This window comes from Gymnoscopelus microlampas (assembly GCF_963454915.1).
Source record: "Gymnoscopelus microlampas genome assembly, chromosome: 6".
NCBI classification, from domain to species: Eukaryota; Metazoa; Chordata; class Actinopteri; order Myctophiformes; family Myctophidae; genus Gymnoscopelus; species Gymnoscopelus microlampas.
Window position 1 is genome coordinate 50,790,685 of NC_139943.1, and position 20,158 is coordinate 50,810,842.

At 41.3% G+C, this 20,158-nt stretch overlaps 1 protein-coding gene across 2 annotated transcripts in view; it reads right to left on the minus strand.

Annotated features, from left to right (window-relative positions):
• The window catches only part of rfx7b (regulatory factor X7b), a 35,403-nt gene extending 15,662 nt beyond the window's left edge, over positions 1–19,741 (minus strand). Inside the window, exons 1-10 of one of the 2 annotated variants that reach the window (XM_084059239.1) lie at positions 19,487–19,741; positions 14,712–14,745; positions 11,697–11,782; positions 10,518–10,556; positions 10,282–10,404; positions 9,401–9,520; positions 8,680–8,761; positions 6,737–6,944; positions 3,478–3,791; positions 2,538–2,785 (exon numbers count right to left, since the gene is read on the minus strand). In XM_084059239.1, the coding sequence (XP_083915365.1) occupies positions 2,538–2,785; positions 3,478–3,791; positions 6,737–6,944; positions 8,680–8,761; positions 9,401–9,520; positions 10,282–10,404; positions 10,518–10,556; positions 11,697–11,782; positions 14,712–14,745; positions 19,487–19,719 (1,487 nt within the window). In that variant the 5' untranslated portion in view covers positions 19,720–19,741. Of the gene's footprint in view, positions 1–2,537; positions 2,786–3,477; positions 3,795–6,736; positions 6,945–8,679; positions 8,762–9,400; positions 9,521–10,281; positions 10,405–10,517; positions 10,557–11,696; positions 11,783–14,711; positions 14,746–19,486 lie in introns of both variants that reach the window. The other variant, XM_084059238.1, reaches the window with a different exon arrangement.
• Between the last annotated feature and the right edge of the window lie 417 nt (positions 19,742–20,158).

Consider the following 20,158-nt stretch of genomic DNA (forward strand, 5'->3'; position numbering starts at 1 on the left):
TAAAGTGGATGGGGAAATTTAATGCACTAATAAATCAATATCAAAAAATCTATCCTGACGCAAATGGGCGTGGCCTATATGGGGAGATGCGTCGTGACCCAAGGAATCCAGGTGAAAAGAAATTTTGATTTTAGGACCTACGGTTCAAGAGTTACGGGCCAAAACGTAAAGGGGGCTGTTATAGCGCCACCATGAGGCCGAATGGTGTGATCTTTTTTTCAATAATTTGGGACTTAATTATAAATTATCCCTCCAAATCTGATAACTCTAGCTGTTAAGGATTCTGAGAAAAAAATACTTGAATTTGAGTTTTTTGACTTTTACATTAAAGTGGATGGGGACATTTAATGCACTAATAAATTAATATCAATTAAACTATTCAACCAATCTCTTAGCCCTATACACGCACACGATTCCCGATTTAGACGGTGATTTTGACATATGGCATGACATTGGGGAATAAAAACTGTGGGAGAAATAGCGGTTTGAAATAAAGTTAATCTATAAATAAAGAAAGCTATAGAGTACTATAGTCTGGTTGCCCTGTTGGGCAACCACACTAAAAAGAAACGGACATCAGTGGATGTGTTGGATGTGTTGGATGCAGCTCAAAGTGAACTTTACTCAGGTATCTAGTTAGGCCCGGTGCTACAGCTGGGGAGAGCTATTGCTATTGCTAGTCACATTTATTCAATATTGTGTTACGCTTTGTACCACTGTACCAGTGTTAGATTTTATTTTGATCAGCCATTTTTAAATGTAAGTCCAGTTTCAAAAAGTTTTAGTGGACTAAAAGTCAAGCATTTTAGTCTTTATCTTAGTCCAACAAAACATTACGTTTTTAGTTTTGTTTCAGTCAAAAAAAACGGTTTACATTTTAGTCTAGTTTTAGTCAATGATAAATCTTTTAGTCTTATCTACTCCATTCCATGCAAACTTGCCATTTTGCCACACTGATCCCAGTACAACCCAACACTAAACACCTGGTTATGGAACCAATGTCCAGTTCTACCAACTGATCCCAGTACAGCCTGACAACACAACACCTGGTTATAATATAGAGCCAACCCACACTGATCCCAGTACAGCCTGACAACACAACACCTGGTTATAATATAGAGCCAACCCACACTGATCCCAGTACACAGAAAAAAGTCTATGAAGCAATCTATGAAAAAGTTTAATCTGCAATACGTTATACAATATGTAGTGGGGGGTCCCTGCTTCATCTCTCTGACAGCTAAGGGGTCCTTGGCCTGAAAAACGTTGAAGACCCCTGGTATAGAACTATACACTGATCCCATAACATCCTTGAAGACAACACTTGGTTATAGTCAGAACCAATGTCCAACGTCTAAAAACCAGGTTAGAACAGTAATGCACTACCACACTGCGTTCATGCATGTTGCTACAAGCTAGGCTAACGTTACAATTATTAGGTTCGGTTAGGCTACAGGTTACAGAGGTACGTTAAAGACAGCTGACATTGCAACATACATTGACCATTTCCACTCACATTCTCCACACAATTACAGGGGGGGCGGGATTATATCCATCACATCAGCCAGTTCTCTGTTCTTTAGTCCAATAAGCCTAATTATGTTCCGTTATTGTCACTTGGCGAACTTAACTTGATAACGTTGGATGGATCATGTTGCAAACACCACGACTCGGCGACAGAAGATAAGCGTCGTAGTTTTGTTACTTTTATAACTGCTGGGAGCGCAGTAACTGTCAATTCAACTGTGTGTGTGTGTGTGTGTGTGTGTGTGTGTGTGTGTGTGTGTGTGTGTGTGTGTGTGTGTGTGTGTGTGTGTGTGTGTTTGTGTGTGTGTGTGTCGCTGCACGTGCAAGCAGCTGTTCGTTTGTTTTGTTTTGTGGGAAGAACGCTCGCCCCAAAACACGCTCGCACCGGGTCTATCCGTTGGCCTCCGTCCGCGAAACACCATGGGGCGAGTGTGATTTGGAACGGTTACCACAGTGCGCTTCTTGCCAAACTCAATTGCGGAAATAATATGAATAATATTATGGGGATATAATCCTATAGGCTACATAATATATTGGAAATTACACAAATAAATATAATAGCAGATGCCTTTACTGTAATATGGGCGGCTATGTGTATTTATTAAAAACATTCCTGAGCCTTGCGCGTGCATTGCAACATTGCATCCTTTTCACCAGATTTGTTTGGGCTCGGCGGTAACAATTTCAGGCCCTGTGCCAAACCCTGGAGTTATTAAAGAAAAACGGGCGACAAAACTCAATCGAAAATCGGCAAAGTGGCCGTTTTCAAGACGTTTTGGCCATTATCTCTGGAACAGAAGGTCCAATCTGCTCAGTTTAAAGCGTGTTGGATGTGTGACTTTGAGGACATTACGCACACCATGACAGCATTTCGGGTTTTCGGGCCAAAACCTATGGTAATTGCCCCGGGTGGCCCAGTAGGGCCCAGTTAGGGCCGGGCCTTAATTTTCAGGCCCGTTGAGAACTCTAGTACCTACACACACACATAGAATGAAATAAACTACACACACCTGTTGGTGATGAGCAGGGTGGGGGGGGAGCGCAGTGTGATGGCGCTGGTGGCAGACGGTTTGGGCAGGATCTGGGCATAGCGGTGGCGGGCCAGCCGGTCGCCCACGGGGCTGGCGCTGATGTTCTGAGGCGGTTTGGGCGACTGCTTCAGGGACTGGGTGACCACCTGGAAGTTGACCGGGACCACCTTGCCTTCGGCCGACCCCACGGGGCCGGGGGACGTCATCAGCTGCCTGCTCCTCTGCACCTGAACACACCAAGGACTATGTTAACATATTTACCACCAAGGACCACGTTTAGTCATTACTAGACTGCCCTAGCATGTCTGATATCGGGTCTAGAGGGGCGGGTTCAAACCACTGATATTATAGCAGCATACGTTTAAAAAAAATCACACCCAGTGTGAAGGGAGTGGTGCCTTTGAAAGTGTAACTGGTTGCATCCGCAACAATCAGCAACAATATGTTATCACGTGACACGTGACAACATATTGTCACGTGTCACGTGAAGCTTGACCAATCAGCCGTGCTCAAACATACGGACGGACATACGGACGGACGGACATACGGACACACGGACAAAGTCAAATGTAGGAGTGGTTGGCACCACTCAAAAAAAAACTGTTAGGATTTAGAAGACATTTGTAGAATTCCCCCAGAAGCAAAGCTTTGAGTTACAAATGTTCGCTTAAAAAAAAAAATATATATATTTTCAAAGATGTGCACACATTTTCACGATAAAAAAAAAATAGCAGATCTACAAGCTCATAGCCCGGCACGGTGCCGCGCTATGAGCTTGAAGATCTGCTATTTTTGAATAGCCCAAATAAATCGTAAAATGACACACAGATGCGTTCCTGGTCTTAATGGGTTAAGACCATCAAGGTGCCCAGATGTCCTGTATCCAAATAAAAAATATTATTATTATTATTATACATACGGTGATGGGACTGGGGACAGCTGCCACCACGATGCCTATGGTGGGCTGGGGGGACAGCAGCTGGGCGGGGCTGCCGCAGGGCATGCCGGGACCGGGCGTGGACACCTCGGCTCGCTTCACCCCCTGCTGGGGGTCCGGGGCGCCGCAGGGCAGCGGCGAGTGGAGCTTCTGCTCCTGCTGCTTCTTCTGGATCTTCCTCTGCAGCTGCTGCTTGGCGTCCACCGAGGGGGAGGGAAGGGTCTTCATCTGAGGGTGGAAGGAGTTGGCCTCCGCCGTGGGCACGAACGCAGAGGCCGGGGTGGGCGTCTTCATCCCTGCTGGGCCACCAGAAGAAGAAGAACCAATTAAGACGCATAATAAGTGGTTCTTTTCTCGCTATTAACTCATTTACTGCCAATGACGAGACATTGTCCGGTATCCAACACTGCCAAGGACTTAACACATTGATGGCCAAGATTGCATTGATGCGTTCTTTCATTTTTTTTGGAAAATTCCACAAGGGGCGACTTAACACAGCTTTGGAATGATCGATCGTCACTCAGAGAAGTAGAATGTGGATGTGACGTTGTTCGAAAAAAACAGGAAGCCATCCGCTTCCTTTTTGGGATTTTCAGAAAAACAGCTGTAACTCAGTTTCTTTTTTTTTGAGGTAGCAATATATATATACGCTGGCAAGGGGATAGAAAACTATGTTTAATATCTTGGCAATCAATGTGTTAAGACGACTTTTTGTTTTTGAATCGTTCGCGCTGTTCTCTGTCATCCGAGTGATCAGGTTCACTTTCCACTCAGCCGGATCTGGAAATCACAAGATTTCCGCCTCCGTCCACTTCCTGTTTAGCCTTGAAAACGGCTGTATCTTGAGTTGACTTTTTTTCCCCTGCGCGAGACATCCTATTTTCAACATGCTGTTACAAGGCAAGGGTCCCGGTTGGAATATTTTTCTCTGGGCGACGCACACACACAAACAGTCGGACAAGCGATCATAAGGGATATACATTTTCTGTGGCCAGGTGAAAAGGTAAGAAAAGCGTGCATTTTGGGCGAGAGATGGTATAGTAACATGCTGCTACAAGAGAAGGGGCCGATCACGGTTGGAATATTTTTTTTTTCTCTGGGCGACGCACACACATACCGTGTGTGTTTACAAACGGCCGGACAAGCAATCATAATGAATATACATTTTCTGTGACCAGTTGAAAGGTAAAAAAATACGAAAATTGCTGGCAGTGGGCGAACGCAGCCAGAATTAAGTCTGGCAGTGAATGAGTTAAAATGGATTTATACTTTGGTAAATTATACAATAGACAGAGGAACAAAAAATATGAATAATACATATCCGGTGGTCCATATCCATCTGGTCACATGACTATGTATGGCCTCACATCTGGTCACATGACTATGTATGGCCTCACATCACATGGGTTGTCACAGAAGAGAACCAATCATGTTACAGCTTCATTAGTGAGCGTTCCATTTACACCCGTCACAGATACTGTATGAGTTTACTGTATATTGTGTTGGTGTGCCTCTTTTCTCTGCTGTTGGTTTGCTGATCACCTCCATGTTCTGATTGGCTGAACAGCCAATCACGGAGCTCTCTCCTCTCCGCCACAGACACTCAAGGACGTCTTTTGTCCCGACATGGCCTTGGTGTGTTGCTAGTGACATATGTTTATATATATATACTGGTTTAACCACATGAACCCTTTTGCGTCTTTTAGCACTATCGGCGGGTCGATTGCTGTGAACAAAAATATTCTATGGTTTTTCAAAGGTGAGTGAAAACAATAGCTGGCAGTGTGGCAACTACACAATGTTTTTTAATGGCACTGAAAGCCATTTTCCTAAAACAATTAGAACACAATATATAGAATTATATTTAGGTATTATCGTTCTAAACACATGTTCCTGCTGTTCTACATACAACACACCAGTTGAAGAAATGGCAGATTGACGCTTTAACTTTTTGCTTTTGTGAAATATCTGAGACCATCAGGGTTTATGAGGAAATGCTTCTGGACATGGATTCTACTGCTAGTGTGACCACTTCAAACACTCATTTATTCTATCGCTTAATGCTTTGACCACTTCAAATACACTTTCATATCACAATTACGAATAACCGAAAATAGCCGATCTACAAGCTCACAACGTGTCGCTCTGGATTAATAGAGTCTGATAAACGCCTAAATTGTAAACTGTAACCACTGACATTTCCCTTTGAATGTCATGCAATACCACTTGTCAGCCAGTAGAGGTCCTACTTGACCACAGTATATTTCTCAATAGAAGAGCAGAGAGACCAACTACCTGCCAACCACTGTAGTTGTGATAGCAATTTGTATGAGATTTATACTCTTGTATAAATATCATACAAATCGGTCAAACATGTTTTATTTTTGGGGGGCATTTTTTGGGGGGGGAATGCAAATCTTTGAACGTATGTATTTTTAAAGCGAACATTTGTAACTCAAATCTTTGCTTCTGGGGGGATTCTACACAGTAACACATGTCTTCTAAATCCTAACAGTTTTTAAAACAAACATATGTTGCTATAATATTAGTGGTTCTCAAACTTTTTTCATGTCAAGGACCACCCAAAATGATATGTAATTTGGCCATGGACCCATCTCAAAATAAGGTGTTCCAGGGACCCCCAGAAGTTGTAACAGAGTTAAAAATGTTCGCTTAAAAAAAAATATATATTATTCAAAGATTTTCAAAAATAGCCAAAGATATCTAAAAATGACACACAGATGCGTTCCCGGTCTTAAAAAGACCCCTGGCTAATAAGCCAAATATGCCTTAATACATTATAATTGTCCTCTATAACTAACTTAATACATTATAATTGTCCTCTATAACTAAAATAAACATTTTGAAACACAGAAGTTGATGATTTTGTCCATGTGTCTAACCCTATGGAATGTATGGAATGCATGTGAAAATAAAAAAACAACGTAATACTTCCTATATGATATGAGCATCAAATCAATATTTTAATATGTTTTATTTTCACATGCATTCCATAAATTCCATAGAGCTGGACCACATAATGCACAAATGACATCATCAACTTGCGACGGGCATTGCCCCTATTGAGTGAAAGATGAACTGTTTCTAAAATAAATACAATTTATTATTATTGTTTTGTTTTATTTGAGCTATAGAGGGCAATTATAATGTATTAAGGCATATTTGGCTCATTAGCCAGAGATCCTTTTAAAGGGTTAATCTAACATGTGACCTCACTGACCTGTGGGCGTGCCCGTCATGACGGTGAGCGCTGCCATGGACTTGGTGCCGATGTAGTGGCTGTTGAGCAGGAAGCGGGCCAGGTCCTCCACGTGGTCAAACTGTCGGCTCAGGACCTTCTGGGCCCACTCACACACCAGGCCACAGGCCGCCGAACGCATCTCGTCCTCTGCACTGGGAGACTGACCCGACGACTCCATCAGCTCACACTGCACACACACACACGAACGCGCACACACACACAAACAATAGAGGACGTTAGGTTAGGGATGGGACCATATGAAAATCACACATCACGATTATTGTGGCAAAAATGTGATGAACAATGTTATTGTGATAATCAAAATGCGCTTGAAACTTAAAATGACACTTTTGTTGTTTAACAAAACAAGTTCTGGGAGGAACGTCCGCCAAAAATAGCCGATCTACAAGCTCACAACGTGTTGCAACGTGTTGTGAGCTTGTAGATCTGCTATTTTTGGAAGTTGCACTGAATTTGCAGCTCAACAAAAGCTAATTCATCCTAGTGTATGATGGAGGACAATTTCACCATAACTTAAATGTACACTCAATGTAAACAGGAAGTAAACGGGGGGGGGGGGGAAATGGCGTTCGGCCACAGACGGGATTAAAATACATATCTATTGAAAAATAGATATGTACACACATACTCCAGACCGCTAGTTAACATTTGGGGCAAGCGGGTAAACCCCTTATATTTAGCATTTGTACATGTTTGGAGAAATATGGACTTTACTGGTGACATTCCAGGGCAAAGAGTGGTCTCTAAAACTCTCGTAGATATAAAAATGTAAAAATCGATAAAATACATTCTACGACGAGTCTTGATCTAAGGCTAAAGGGAGATGCAACTATCGTTCCTGCTTTTCGTCAAGTTCTGCTTCAGCAGAAATAAAAATCATTTCATTAATCATCATTTCATTAAGTACCAATTTACGCAACACTTTCAGATTCTGGGACATACTGTGCCTCGAGTCTTTCCTAAGCGCCGGCCCCCGGTCCCGGGCAGACTGCACAGAGCATAAAAGTGTTTCTATTGCTAACTCTTAATTCATTTGTTTTTTTTCCCCCGTTTTTGTTTTCCTCCCTCTCGTTTGTTTTTGTTCTGTCCAGCCGGACAGTACAAAAAAAATCGAGAGGGAGGAAAACAAAAACGGGAAAAAACCTCCCTCCATAACCAGGATTAGGGTTAGGGTCACCTCTCTGGTTATCCCCACAGATGAAGCTCATCCTGGGGCATGCTGATCCACCGTGGCCCGCTTGAACAGCCTGGTCACGAGTCAACACACACCCCCAAGCCAGTACATACAAATGCTAGCTCTGTTTTCCTATGAATAAATTGCAAAAACGGCCGGCGGATTATTTAAAACAAATAGCGAGTGTATAGCAAACATGTTAATTAAAAAAGGTTATGGATTTACTTTATTATAAAGAGTGTAAAATAGTGTAATTCCCACGGCCACGTTCAATGCATTTCAGTACGGTGACATCAGCTAGAATATATGTGTGACGTGTTGTTTTGGCTCGGCCCTTTCCGAGGTGGGACTGATTATCGGAATCGTGGCCAATGGCCACATGCTTCTTCTGACAGCCCTCAACACAGACCCGTTCAGTATAAAGTTACATTCATTGGCAAATATTTTCTAACTAAATTGTGACAAAGTACAGGCCATTGTGTTACTCCGCCTTTAAATTACACACTGGTACCGAATCGGTACTCAGTATCGACCGATATGCAAGTCATAGGTATCAAATGGAAAACATGAATCGGCACATCTCTAATAAGTGGCCGATTTGGTTTGAGAATCTTCCTTGGCCTAACGGGAGTCTGACGCTGATCAGTCCAGCGGTTTGCAAGATTAGCTGCACACACACACACACACTCCCCCCCTCGCGGCCTGGCGGAGATAAAGTGGAACTCACCCCGTCTCCAGACTTCTGCAGGTCCAGGTTGGGGAGAGACGGCATGTGAACAAAGGCCTTCTTCCTCAAGCCGCTATAACAGTATGTGGGGAGGAGTTAAGGCTCAACTCTTTAAAAAAAAAAACACGCCACATTCAAACGGACATAGCTCTGGAATGGAGGATAACAGCCGGCCAAAAATGTTTTCCCGATTCTACCGGACCCCTGTGACCGTAATGAGCCGATCTCATTACGGAAGGAGGTCACAGAGAATATTCCATGATTTGACCCAAGGTTCAGTAAAATTGTCGTTTTCGCTGGCAAGGGGACCGGAGACGGATGAATGAATGAAAGAATTCAGTGGCAGTGAATGAGTTAATATGTAAACTGTCGTTTATTACCTACTATTGTTGTTCTATTGCCCCCATTATAACCAATCATTTTCTGTGTGAAACATCGTCTGCGTAAATAGCAGCTCATGATCAGAATGATCTGGTTCCATTTCAATGCATCCATACTTCCAGTATTGATAACCTTGTCAAAAGTATTACAGTATAATAAACATGAATAATAAACAGTAATGGTAACCTTGAAAAATGTATTAACAGTATAATAAACATGAATAATAAACAGGTATGGTAACCTTGTCAAATGTATTAACAGTATAATAAACATGAATAATAAACAGGTATGGTCACCTTGTCAAAAGTATTACAGTGAAATAAACAGGTAAATAAAAGGATATTTGGATTTGCCCCTCATGCCTAGCCGCCGTGCCTTCATGTTAGGAAAGACGTTCTTCATAATCTTCCCAAAGTCCGCGGCGCTCAGTGGGTTGTAGCCCAGATTGTCACAGTAGCTCCTGCATTGAAAACACAGGGTCAAAGGTCAAGCTTCATTCCCACTCCAGTGTCACTTCAGTCAAACGAGGCGTTGTGGTTTGTCCATTAAGACCGGGAACGCATCTGTGTCATTTTAAGATTTATTTGGCTATTCAAAAATAGCAGATATCATATCAATAGCACTATGAGCTTGTATATCCATATATATCCAAAAATATATAAATATATCCATATTTTTTTTTTTAAATCGTGGATTTTTTTGGCAAATCTTTTGTTTGTTCCAGGGACCCCCAGAAGCAAAGATTTGAGTTACAAATGTTCGCTTTAACAAAATATATATATTCAAAGATTTGCGCAAATTCTCAAGATTTTTCAAAAATAGCAGATCTACAAGCTCATAGCGCGGCACTGAGTGCTAATAGTATCATTTAGCATTGGACTTATTCGACCTATAAGTATTAGAATAATCGATTTGATTATTAAAACAAAAAAAATGTTTTTTGGCCAATGGCATTGACGACTCGACTCAAGGAATGCAAGTCGTCGTCAGGCTCCTCGCCCGACGCGTCGACTTTTAGGGGACAGCCCTATAGGCACAACCTCACATACAGTATGAAATGATTTGACAACAGTCAATCATGAATGTATTAGGAAAACGACCAACACCAGAGCTCACAGCTGCGTGTCTGATGTAGAAAAGTCACAGAAAAAAAAATCTAATTGGATTATTCTGTTAATGCCCTACTCTCTAGTACTCTAGTGTTTTGGTCCTTCTACTCACTTGTACTCGTCGTACACCTCCTGTTTGGGGAGCGACGTCTCAGGATGTTCCTCCAGGTGATTCCTGATCCAGTTGAAGGCGTACATCTGCTGTGTACGACTGGACGACATGGAGCTCTGGTCACTACGGCAACACAAACAAACAACAACACAAACAACGCCTCAGTATGGAAGAGTCTTCAACCAATAACACATGTGATTTATTTCTTGTTCCTAGAATATAGAAAGTGTAGGTACCATAGTCCTGGTGTAGTGGACCCTCTCTGACTCTCAGTCCTAATGGGGGGGGGGGGGGGGGGGTAGATGAGGAGACAGATGAAACACACACACACACACACACACACACACACACAGCTGGTAGAGCAGTAATTCATCATGACATCAGAATGAGTGAGTTGAGCCCGACCCCATGGCACAGTGCTGGAAAAAGTACTCAAATGTTTGACTTAAATAAAAGTATCAATACTGCAATACAGAAATACTCTGTTACAAGTAAAAGACCGGAAAAATGTACTTGAGTAAAAGTATTGACATTGAAATGTACTTAAAAGTACCAAAAGTAAAAGTACTCATTAGGCACAATGTCCTATTTCAAGTATTCAAATGTATAAACATCTTTTGAAAATAGCAGATCTAAAAGCTCACAATGCGGACGCTTTGTGAACTTGTAGATTTTTGGCGAAGGTTCTGCCGTTTTGACGAACGTTCCCCCAGAATGTGGATGCTTGGCGTTTAAGTGGTTAAACAACAAAAGTGGAATTTTAAGTTTTAAGCATATTTTCATTATGGCATGATGATAACATCGTTCATCACAATTATTTTTGCCACAATAATCGTGACTTGTGATTTTCTAATGTGGTCCCATCCCTGCCTGTGAAGGAAGTAAGGAAGAGGCCCAATGCCTTTCCCAATATGGCATAGAGCCTATTGGAAATACTTTGAATAAAAAGGTTCTATTTTAGAACACTTAACTTATAAGCTAGCAAATAAATAAAACCACCAACATTTTTTTGTTACAACAACAATAAACGGGCATATTATGGATATTATGGGCATATTATAAACCGAGACACATCAATACCGATGGATAAAGTCGTCAATAAAGTGGATCCATCGCCCAGACCGACATCAAAAGGAAATCATGAACGAAAGCTAATACGTACAAATGTAATCAATCTTAAAGGGATAGTTCGCCCATAAAATGTTATTTATTCTATGGAGTAGTCACCCAATAGAGACTTGAACTCACGGATATTTTTTATTCCTAAACCAATAATTTGATGAACGGCAGCGATTCTGGTAGGAGACACAAAGGGCCTCCTTTGTGTCTCCTACCGGAGAAAATAAACATAAGCAGCAGGATGTTTATGACCAAAACCAAACCACCTGAAGACAGAAGTTACATAGAAACATTACCTCTTGTCGTTGCCATTGCTGGGACCAGAAGGCAACTTAAGGTAGAGGTAGAGTTTTTCAATGTCTGTAAACTTCTCAACATCTTGCTGTAAAGAGAAAAGAGATCATTTCATATCAGTATCACCGTATCAAGAAAATGACTTTGATTGAACAAGTCTAAGTCTAAGGGTGCGTTCGGAAATTGCGCACCGGAGCGCACTTGCCTATTAGTTTGTATTGGCCAGTGCGCTCAGTGCTGTATTTCCGAATGCACCCTTAGTCTTTTTTTATATTGTATATATTGTATATATATATTATATATATATATACACTCTGTTTTTTATGCATTCATTGCTGCATGGTGTATGATCAGTAACAGGAGTCTCTCCAGCTCTCCAGTGAACAGAAAATACATTTTCAGGTGGGTTGCAAAATTTCAACCAATCAGGAGACAGAACCGATTTATGAGCTTCAATTATACCGTATAGCAGTGGTTTTCAACCAGTGGTCCGGGGACCACCAGTGGTCCGTGAGGGGGTTCCAGGTGGTCCCCAGATAAAAGATGGATAGTTAGGGAACCAAATGGACCCTTATAGATATTTAACTGATGAGATTGTAAAATGAAACCAAATGGACCCGTAACATTTTACACCCTCAAGAGTTAAATTACTGTTAAACATCTGCATAGCTTAATTAAAACGTTCATACAATTAGAGAATATAGAAGAATCGTAACTTTGATCAATGTTTGCCTGTTATCTCTATCTCTCTACCACATCAATACAGCATGGATGGAATTGTGGTGATAATATTATCCAACAATAACAAAATAACAAATATAAGTTTTGGGTCTGAGAGGTTAAATGTCATCAAATGGTGTTTCCATGGCTCTAATGCCAACTAAATAATGGTCCTGGATATGAAAGAGGTTGAAAACCACTGCTGTACAGTGTTACCAGTTGTGTCTGCTCTTTTCTTTGTGTCAATACAAAAAAAAACACTTCCAATTTCACTTGTTTATCCTGTAGAATATATATGAACAAACACTCTATAGTAATGATTACTATCAGAATATTATAACGGTTTGACTAACAAATATCACTCACAGTCAGACTACCTTCCATAGAATCAGCAGTTTAGTACTTGTGTATTACATGGTTTAAAATAAATCAGACAGACTTCACACAATGATGATATACTGTGAATTATTAATACAGTAGTTATATGTACATCGATACATTACTGAGTAATGTATTACTGTAACATGTGCTGCTGAGGTTCAGTTAAGATAAAACATCTCATTTCCATTCAGACCTAGAATTCTATACATTTAATGAACACGTCATCATTAAAGGTTTTTGATCAAATAAGTGTTAAGTAGCTCTATACTTTGTGTTTGTTCAGTGATCAAATAAGTGTTCAGTAGCTCTATACTTTGTGTTTGTTCTGTGATCAAATAAGTGTTAAGTAGCTCTATACTTTGTGTTTGTTCTGTGATCAAATAAGTGTTAAGTAGCTCTATGCTTTGTGTTTGTTCTGTGATCAAATAAGTGTTAAGTAGCTCTATGCTTTGTGTTTGTTCTGTGATCAAATAAGTGTTAAGTAGCTCTATACTTTGTGTTTGTTCTGTGATCAAATAAGTGTTAAGTAGCTCTATACTTTGTGTTTGTTCAGTGATCAAATAAGTGTTAAGTAGCTCTATACTTTGTGTTTGTTCTGTGATCAAATAAGCGTTAAGTAGCTCTATGCTTTGTGTTTGTTCTGTGATCAAATAAGTGTTAAGTAGCTCTATACTTTGTGTTTGTTCAGTATCAGGTCCTTGACTCTCAGAAAAAAACATTGGGATTCGAATTTCATCCAATCAGGAGAGAGAACTCATTATACAGGATAAACAAGTGATTGGAAGCCAAGACCAAAAAAAAAGGAGAAAACCTCTCCATCTCCGGTTTACTTCCTGTCTCTGTGTGAAGTAGACAAACGCCTTTTTAGGAAGCAGGTTGGAGCCTATAAAACATGTGTAACTCAAATCTTTGCTTCTGGGGGATTCTACAATGTCTTCTAAATTAACAGTTTTTTGAAAAAAACGCATGCTGCTATAGTCAGTGTTTTTTTCATGTCAAGGACCCCCAAAATGTATAATATGTATTTGGCCGCGGACCGCCATGTCAAAATATGTTGTTCCAGGGACCCCCCAGGAGCAAAGATTTGAGTTACAAATGTTCGCTTTAAAAAGCATTTACATATTCAAAGATTTGCACACATTTTCAAGATGTTTCAAAAAATAGCAGATCTACAAGTTATCTCTGTAAATCTCGAATTCTGCTATTTCTGAATAGCCAGAGAAATCTAAAATGACACTGTTGATGCTTTTTCCCGGTCTTAATGGATTCATTCGTCACAAGACACACAATTTACCGAACAGTTTGACACTAACACTTTTTTCAGAGAGACACATCAGGAGAAAATCTACTTTGTTATGGACCTTTCTCTGTTCCAGAAACACACTCTCCTAGCTATAACATTTAAGCTGGTAAATGGGTTCTCTCTCCTGATTGGATAAAATGAGTAACCCACCTGAAAATATATTTTCTGTTTACTAGAACGGGAGACAGACCCCTGTTACTGTGATTACTATCAGGTAAAAAAAACTAAAACAGCACCATTAAATTAGACTTTAACCCATTGAATCAAAATGTGCGCAAATCTTTTGAATATCTATGTTTTTTTTAACTCAAATCTTTGCTTCTGGGGGAATTCTACAAATGTCTGTTTTTTTAAACGTATGTTGCTCTAATATGGTGGTTCTCAAAAATGTTCATGTCAAGGACCCTTATAATAATATGTATTTGTCCTACTGTCTGTCTCTCCTACACTGTCTCCCTGTTAGCTGTCCGTCTCTCCTATACTGTCTCCCTCTCAGTTGTCCTACTGTCTGTCTGTCTGTCTGTCTCTCCTATACTGTCTCCCTCTCAGCTGTCCTACTGTCTGTCTCTCCTATAGCATGCATATAATAATAGAATAATGATTGATTGCTTACCAATATGTTTTCCACTTTTGATTGTACAGATTTGCTGAAACAAAAGACAGATAATAATGGATTTTATTTATAATGCACTTTACATTTGTGAAAATCTCAAAGTGCTACAATAGGCAGTTGCATAAAAAATAAGATGGCTAAATCATCCAGAAACAACAACAACAATAATAAAGATAATAATAATAATAATATTTTTAACTACTACAAAGGTGCAGTTCCTTAGAGAAAGAGAGCCTCCAGGCTCGATGCGAGCTTGTAGATCGGCTATTTACAAATGTGCGTGTGTGTGTGTGTGTGAGATTGATATATGTACCTGTATACGTAATGTTATGTCTCGTTTTATGTTATATGTATGCTTTGGCAATGTAAACCAGATTTTTATCATGCCAATAAAGGCATGAGAGAGAGAGAGAGAGAGTTCTCAATACTCAACCTGTGGCAAGACAAAGGTTGAGTACAGAGAACTGGACCAAGTCAGATAGCATATAGTAGCATATAGGTAATGTATGGATATAGATACCAGTAGTATAGTAGCCAGTAGGTAGTGTATGTATGGTAGTGCTGTGTGACATGATTTAGGCTCATCTAGAATGAGTGCATACCATACAGTATATGACAGACAGACAGACAGACAGACAGAGATTAATGTCATTGTTGCCCATTTTTGTATTGTACCGGTAACTGACGAAACCCAACGGATTACCTAACCCTGTTACCCTTAGACTTCACAATGTCTGTGTAACATGTTTGATTTGAAAATGTATTATTATAATGATAATATTATTATTAAACTTACTTTGTTCATGTAATGTGTGATGAAAGCACTGACTGTACTGATTAATGGTCACTAAAATAACAGCGATTAGCGATTTAATTGTGTGTTTGGCCGTTGAACACTGGAACATATGAAGCCTTTTAGGCTTCAAGAAGTTGCACAAGGCAGATATGACAAATAACTGGAATATGCAATGAAATTAAAATTATTGACACATTTAAAAGTGTATGCATGTAAAAATAGCAGAAATAGCTGATCTACAAGCAACGTGTCACTACGTGAAGCGTTGTATGTTTATAGATCAGCTATTCCTGCTTTTTTTAAATTTGAAAATGTGTGACAAAATTTCAATATGGAAACGATTACGCAAAAATAATTGTGATTAGACGATGATGTAATACTTGTGACAGGCCTATACAGAGTACCGACCCCATACCAGGGTGTCATTTAAACACATCTAGAACAGTGTTTCTCAAAGTGTGGTCCAGGGACCCTCAGGGTTCCTCGAGGGTGTTCCAAATGGACCCTTACAGGCCTGTAACTCTGAGTTTACAAATGAAACCAAATGGACCCTTACAGGGCTGTAACTCTGAGAGTGTACAAATGGAACCAAATGGACCCTTACAGGTCTGTAACTCTGATAGTGTATACATGGAACCAAATGGACCCTTCGTACACTCTCAGAGTTATGGGCTCCTTGAAATTAAACGATTTGAGAACCACTGATCTAACAATAAATAAAAAACCCATTAATAATTGTTAAGAGTGTAGCTACAATTTAGTAGAATAATAACAGTGGTGTAACATCAACTGACACATTCAAAATGACAAAATAATTGATTACTGTAAATGACATATCATCGTGATAGATTACGTGGTACGGGAATACTCGTCCATACTGACCGATACCAGCATTTTAGGCTGGTATCGGCAGCTTTTCCGATACTGGCATCGGTATCGGAACAACTGTAGATGTTTGTATAGGGTGTGCCAACGTGTCGGCACCAAAGGTTCGCCACGCCCCCTTTTTGACGCTACAGCCCGAGAGGGGTCACACTGTACATAGAGACGCACCTAGAGACTAGAGAGTGACGGTGGTTTGTGTTTGTAAACATTAACTTCTTTGCCAACTACTGTACATAGTGCTCATGTGTGGTTGGTCTATGAGGAAGCTGTTCACATGTCGCAGCTCTCCTCTTCAAGAGATTGAATACAGTGTGAGGCTAACAATGCATTCAAGAGACGTAGTATGGATTGGATCTCAGCTGTATGACACAAAGAATTAACGTGCAACAACCTGCCCAAGTACAGCCGTGTTTGTTCACGTCATTTTCTCAAAGGTAAATTTTTACCAAAAACATGAAACTGCTATTTCGTCTCTGCTAACTAAAAGTAACTAATGCAGCTAGACTAGGGTAGCCTAGGGTGGTCCAGAGTGTTAGTGACTTTTTTTCCTCTCTCTAACTCTCTGACAGGCGCGCTGCTCTGCTCATAGACCGAACATTCCACTACCGTGCGAGGTCTCCAACTTTAATACAAAATAAACAAAGCTATTTCACTATTCACCGAAACAAAGGCAGTTTTCTGTTGTTGAAAGTTTCGGTGAGAAATAGCTTTTTTTATTTTTGTTGTTGGAGACCTCACATGGTAGTGTAATGTTCGGTCTATGAGCAGAGCAGCGCCTGTCAGAGAGTTAGAGAGAAAAAAAAAGTCACTAACACTCTGGACCACCCTAGGCTACCCTAGTCTAGTTGCATTACCCAGTTACTTTTAATTAGCAGAGACAAAATAGCAGTTTCATGTTTTTGGTGAAAAAAATACCTGAAGTGAACAAACACGGCTGTACTTGGGCAGGTTGTTGAACGTTAATTCTGTGCGTCGTACAGCTGAGATCCAAGCCATCCTACTGTACATCTATTTGAGCTTTGTGATGTTGCATGCTGAAAAGCTGACAAATTGTACTCCTTTATTTACCACATTACCTCGACCTGCTATGGCACTTATGAACTGAGCAAGTCCTCACCATTGTGACTGCGAGTAAAAAAAAAAAGAACACGGTCGGGTCACTGTTTACCAGCTGTTTATGTACCCTCCGGCCCCAACAATGGCCGCCGCTACCAAGTCACACATGTTGATGCCCCCTTTAGGATTTGTTGGTACACCCTATACAACCAGAATACAATACAGTGAATAGACAACATGCCGCATAGATACCTGTAATTTGTATACAACCCAGTATACAGTGAATAGACAACCAGCTCCATTACGAACCTCTCACTCCGGGATGAGGTTCCACTGCCAGCTCTACCGGAATCGGTGGAACGGCCGCAAAGGGTCCGTGGATTACCTTTTTCGCCACATCGTATCCAAAATCTAATGGTTGTTTCCAAACTGTAACCCGGAACTTCAACCCGGAAAACCTCCCTATGTCCGGTGCCAGTACTGCTACCGGTTCGGCTACAATGGGAAACATGGCCACAGGTTGACTAAATAAGAGATTTAAACGGTTGTTTCGTGCCCCGACCAAAAAGTTAGGGTGCCGGACCATACCTTAAACATCTGTACAGTTTGGAAACTACCATTAGGTTTTGGATACGATGTGGCGAAAAGGGTAATCCACGGACCCTTTGCGGCCGTTCCACCGACTCCGGTAGAGCTCGCAGTGGAACCTCATCTCGGAGCTGTAAAGCGGAGTGAGAGGTTCGTAATGGGGCTAATAGACAACATGCTAAATGCTAATATACACTATACACTGTATAGTGTATAGTGTATACTAGCATTTATGTAGCATGTTGTCTATTCACTGTACTATACAGTGAACAGACAACATGCTACGTAGATGCTAGTATACACTATACGACTATAGTATACAGTGAACAGACAACATGCTACATAGATGCTAGTATACACTATACAGTGAACAGACAACATAGATGCTAGTACACACTATACAGTGAATAGACAACATGCTACATAGATGCTAGTACACACTATACAGTGAGTAGACAACATGCTACATAGATGCTAGTATACACTATACAGTGAATAGACAACATAGATGCTAGTATACACTATACAGTGAATAGACAACATAGATGCTAGTATACACTATACAGTGAATAGATAACATATACATAGATGCTAGTATACACTATACAACAGAGTACACCGTGAATAGACTTTAACCAGACTCCAGTCTTTCTTTATAATATGTAGGACAGTGAATTAATCAATGATTGTAGAACACACACACACACACACACACACACACACACACACACACACACACACACACACACACACACACACACACACACACACACACACACACACACACACATTTATGGCTTTTAGATCCACTTGTATTATTATTATTGACCATGACACCATGTTATGATGTCCAATAGATGCAGCCTTATGTTGATGCACCTATGGGGTGCGCGCGCGTGTGTGTGTGTGTGTGTGTGTGTGTGTGTGTGTGTGTGTGTGTGTGTGTGTGTGTGTGTGTGTAGCTATAAGACCAGCTACACACCAGACAATCATCAATCAGTGCAAAGAGCTTTAATAAATCATTAATAAGCTACATTCACTGAGTGATTGACAGCTGTCAGTCACCAGGCTACCAGCCTCCTGATGTTAATGTGACTGTAACACATCTATTACACACACACACACACACACACACACACACACACACACACACACACACACACACACACACACACACACACACCTTAACGTGCAGATAAACGCATCAATGCTTTTTTTTATCAGCAAAACAACCTGACTCAATGTAACGTTATTTCAGGGCGTGCACGTAAGCGTGTGCGTGTGTGTGTATTGGCTTTGTGCAGCAGCAACACTAACAGCAGCTTCCATGCTAATCACACACACACACACACACACACACACACACACACACACACACACACACACACACACACACACACACACACACACACACACACACACACAGAACACACAGAACACACACACTGACCAGATAGAGTTCTTTATCTTGAACTGCAGAGCGCTGGCCTCGGGGCCCTGCAGCCCGGGGAGCAGGGCGGGCAGCGCGGACCCCCCCGGGCCGGGGGGTCCCTGGCCGGGTCCGGGGGGTCCCTGGCCGGGTCCGGGTGGTCCCTGGCCGGGTCCCGGCGCGTTGGAGGAGGCGGAGGACGACGAGGAGGCGGCCTGAGCCCCGTGTTGTTGTTGATCTGCCGCCGCAGCCATCACTGTGTCTCTAGGCCTCCGCCATGTTCTACTGGCTCTGTGCTCTGCTGCGCCCTCTGGAGGACACTACTGGTACTGCATCACTGCTGTCTCTCTGTTTTACTGGCTCTGTGCTCTGCTGCGCCCTCTGGAGGACACTACTAGTACTGCATCACTGTGTCTATGTTCTACTGGCTCTGTGCTCTGCTGCGCCCTCTGGAGGACACTACCGGTACTATATCACTGTGTTCTACTGGCTCTGTGCTCATAGTACTACCACTAGCACTACTGCTGCTCTACTTGGTTCTCAAACATTTTCATGTCAAGGACCCCCAAATTGACACTTATTAGCCCGCGAACCGGGGATATGTCAGGGGCCCCTATAAGAGACGATTTAGTTTTTACTGCTCTGGCAGGGATTCTCAACCATTTTCATTTCTAGGACCCCCAGTGGCAGTTT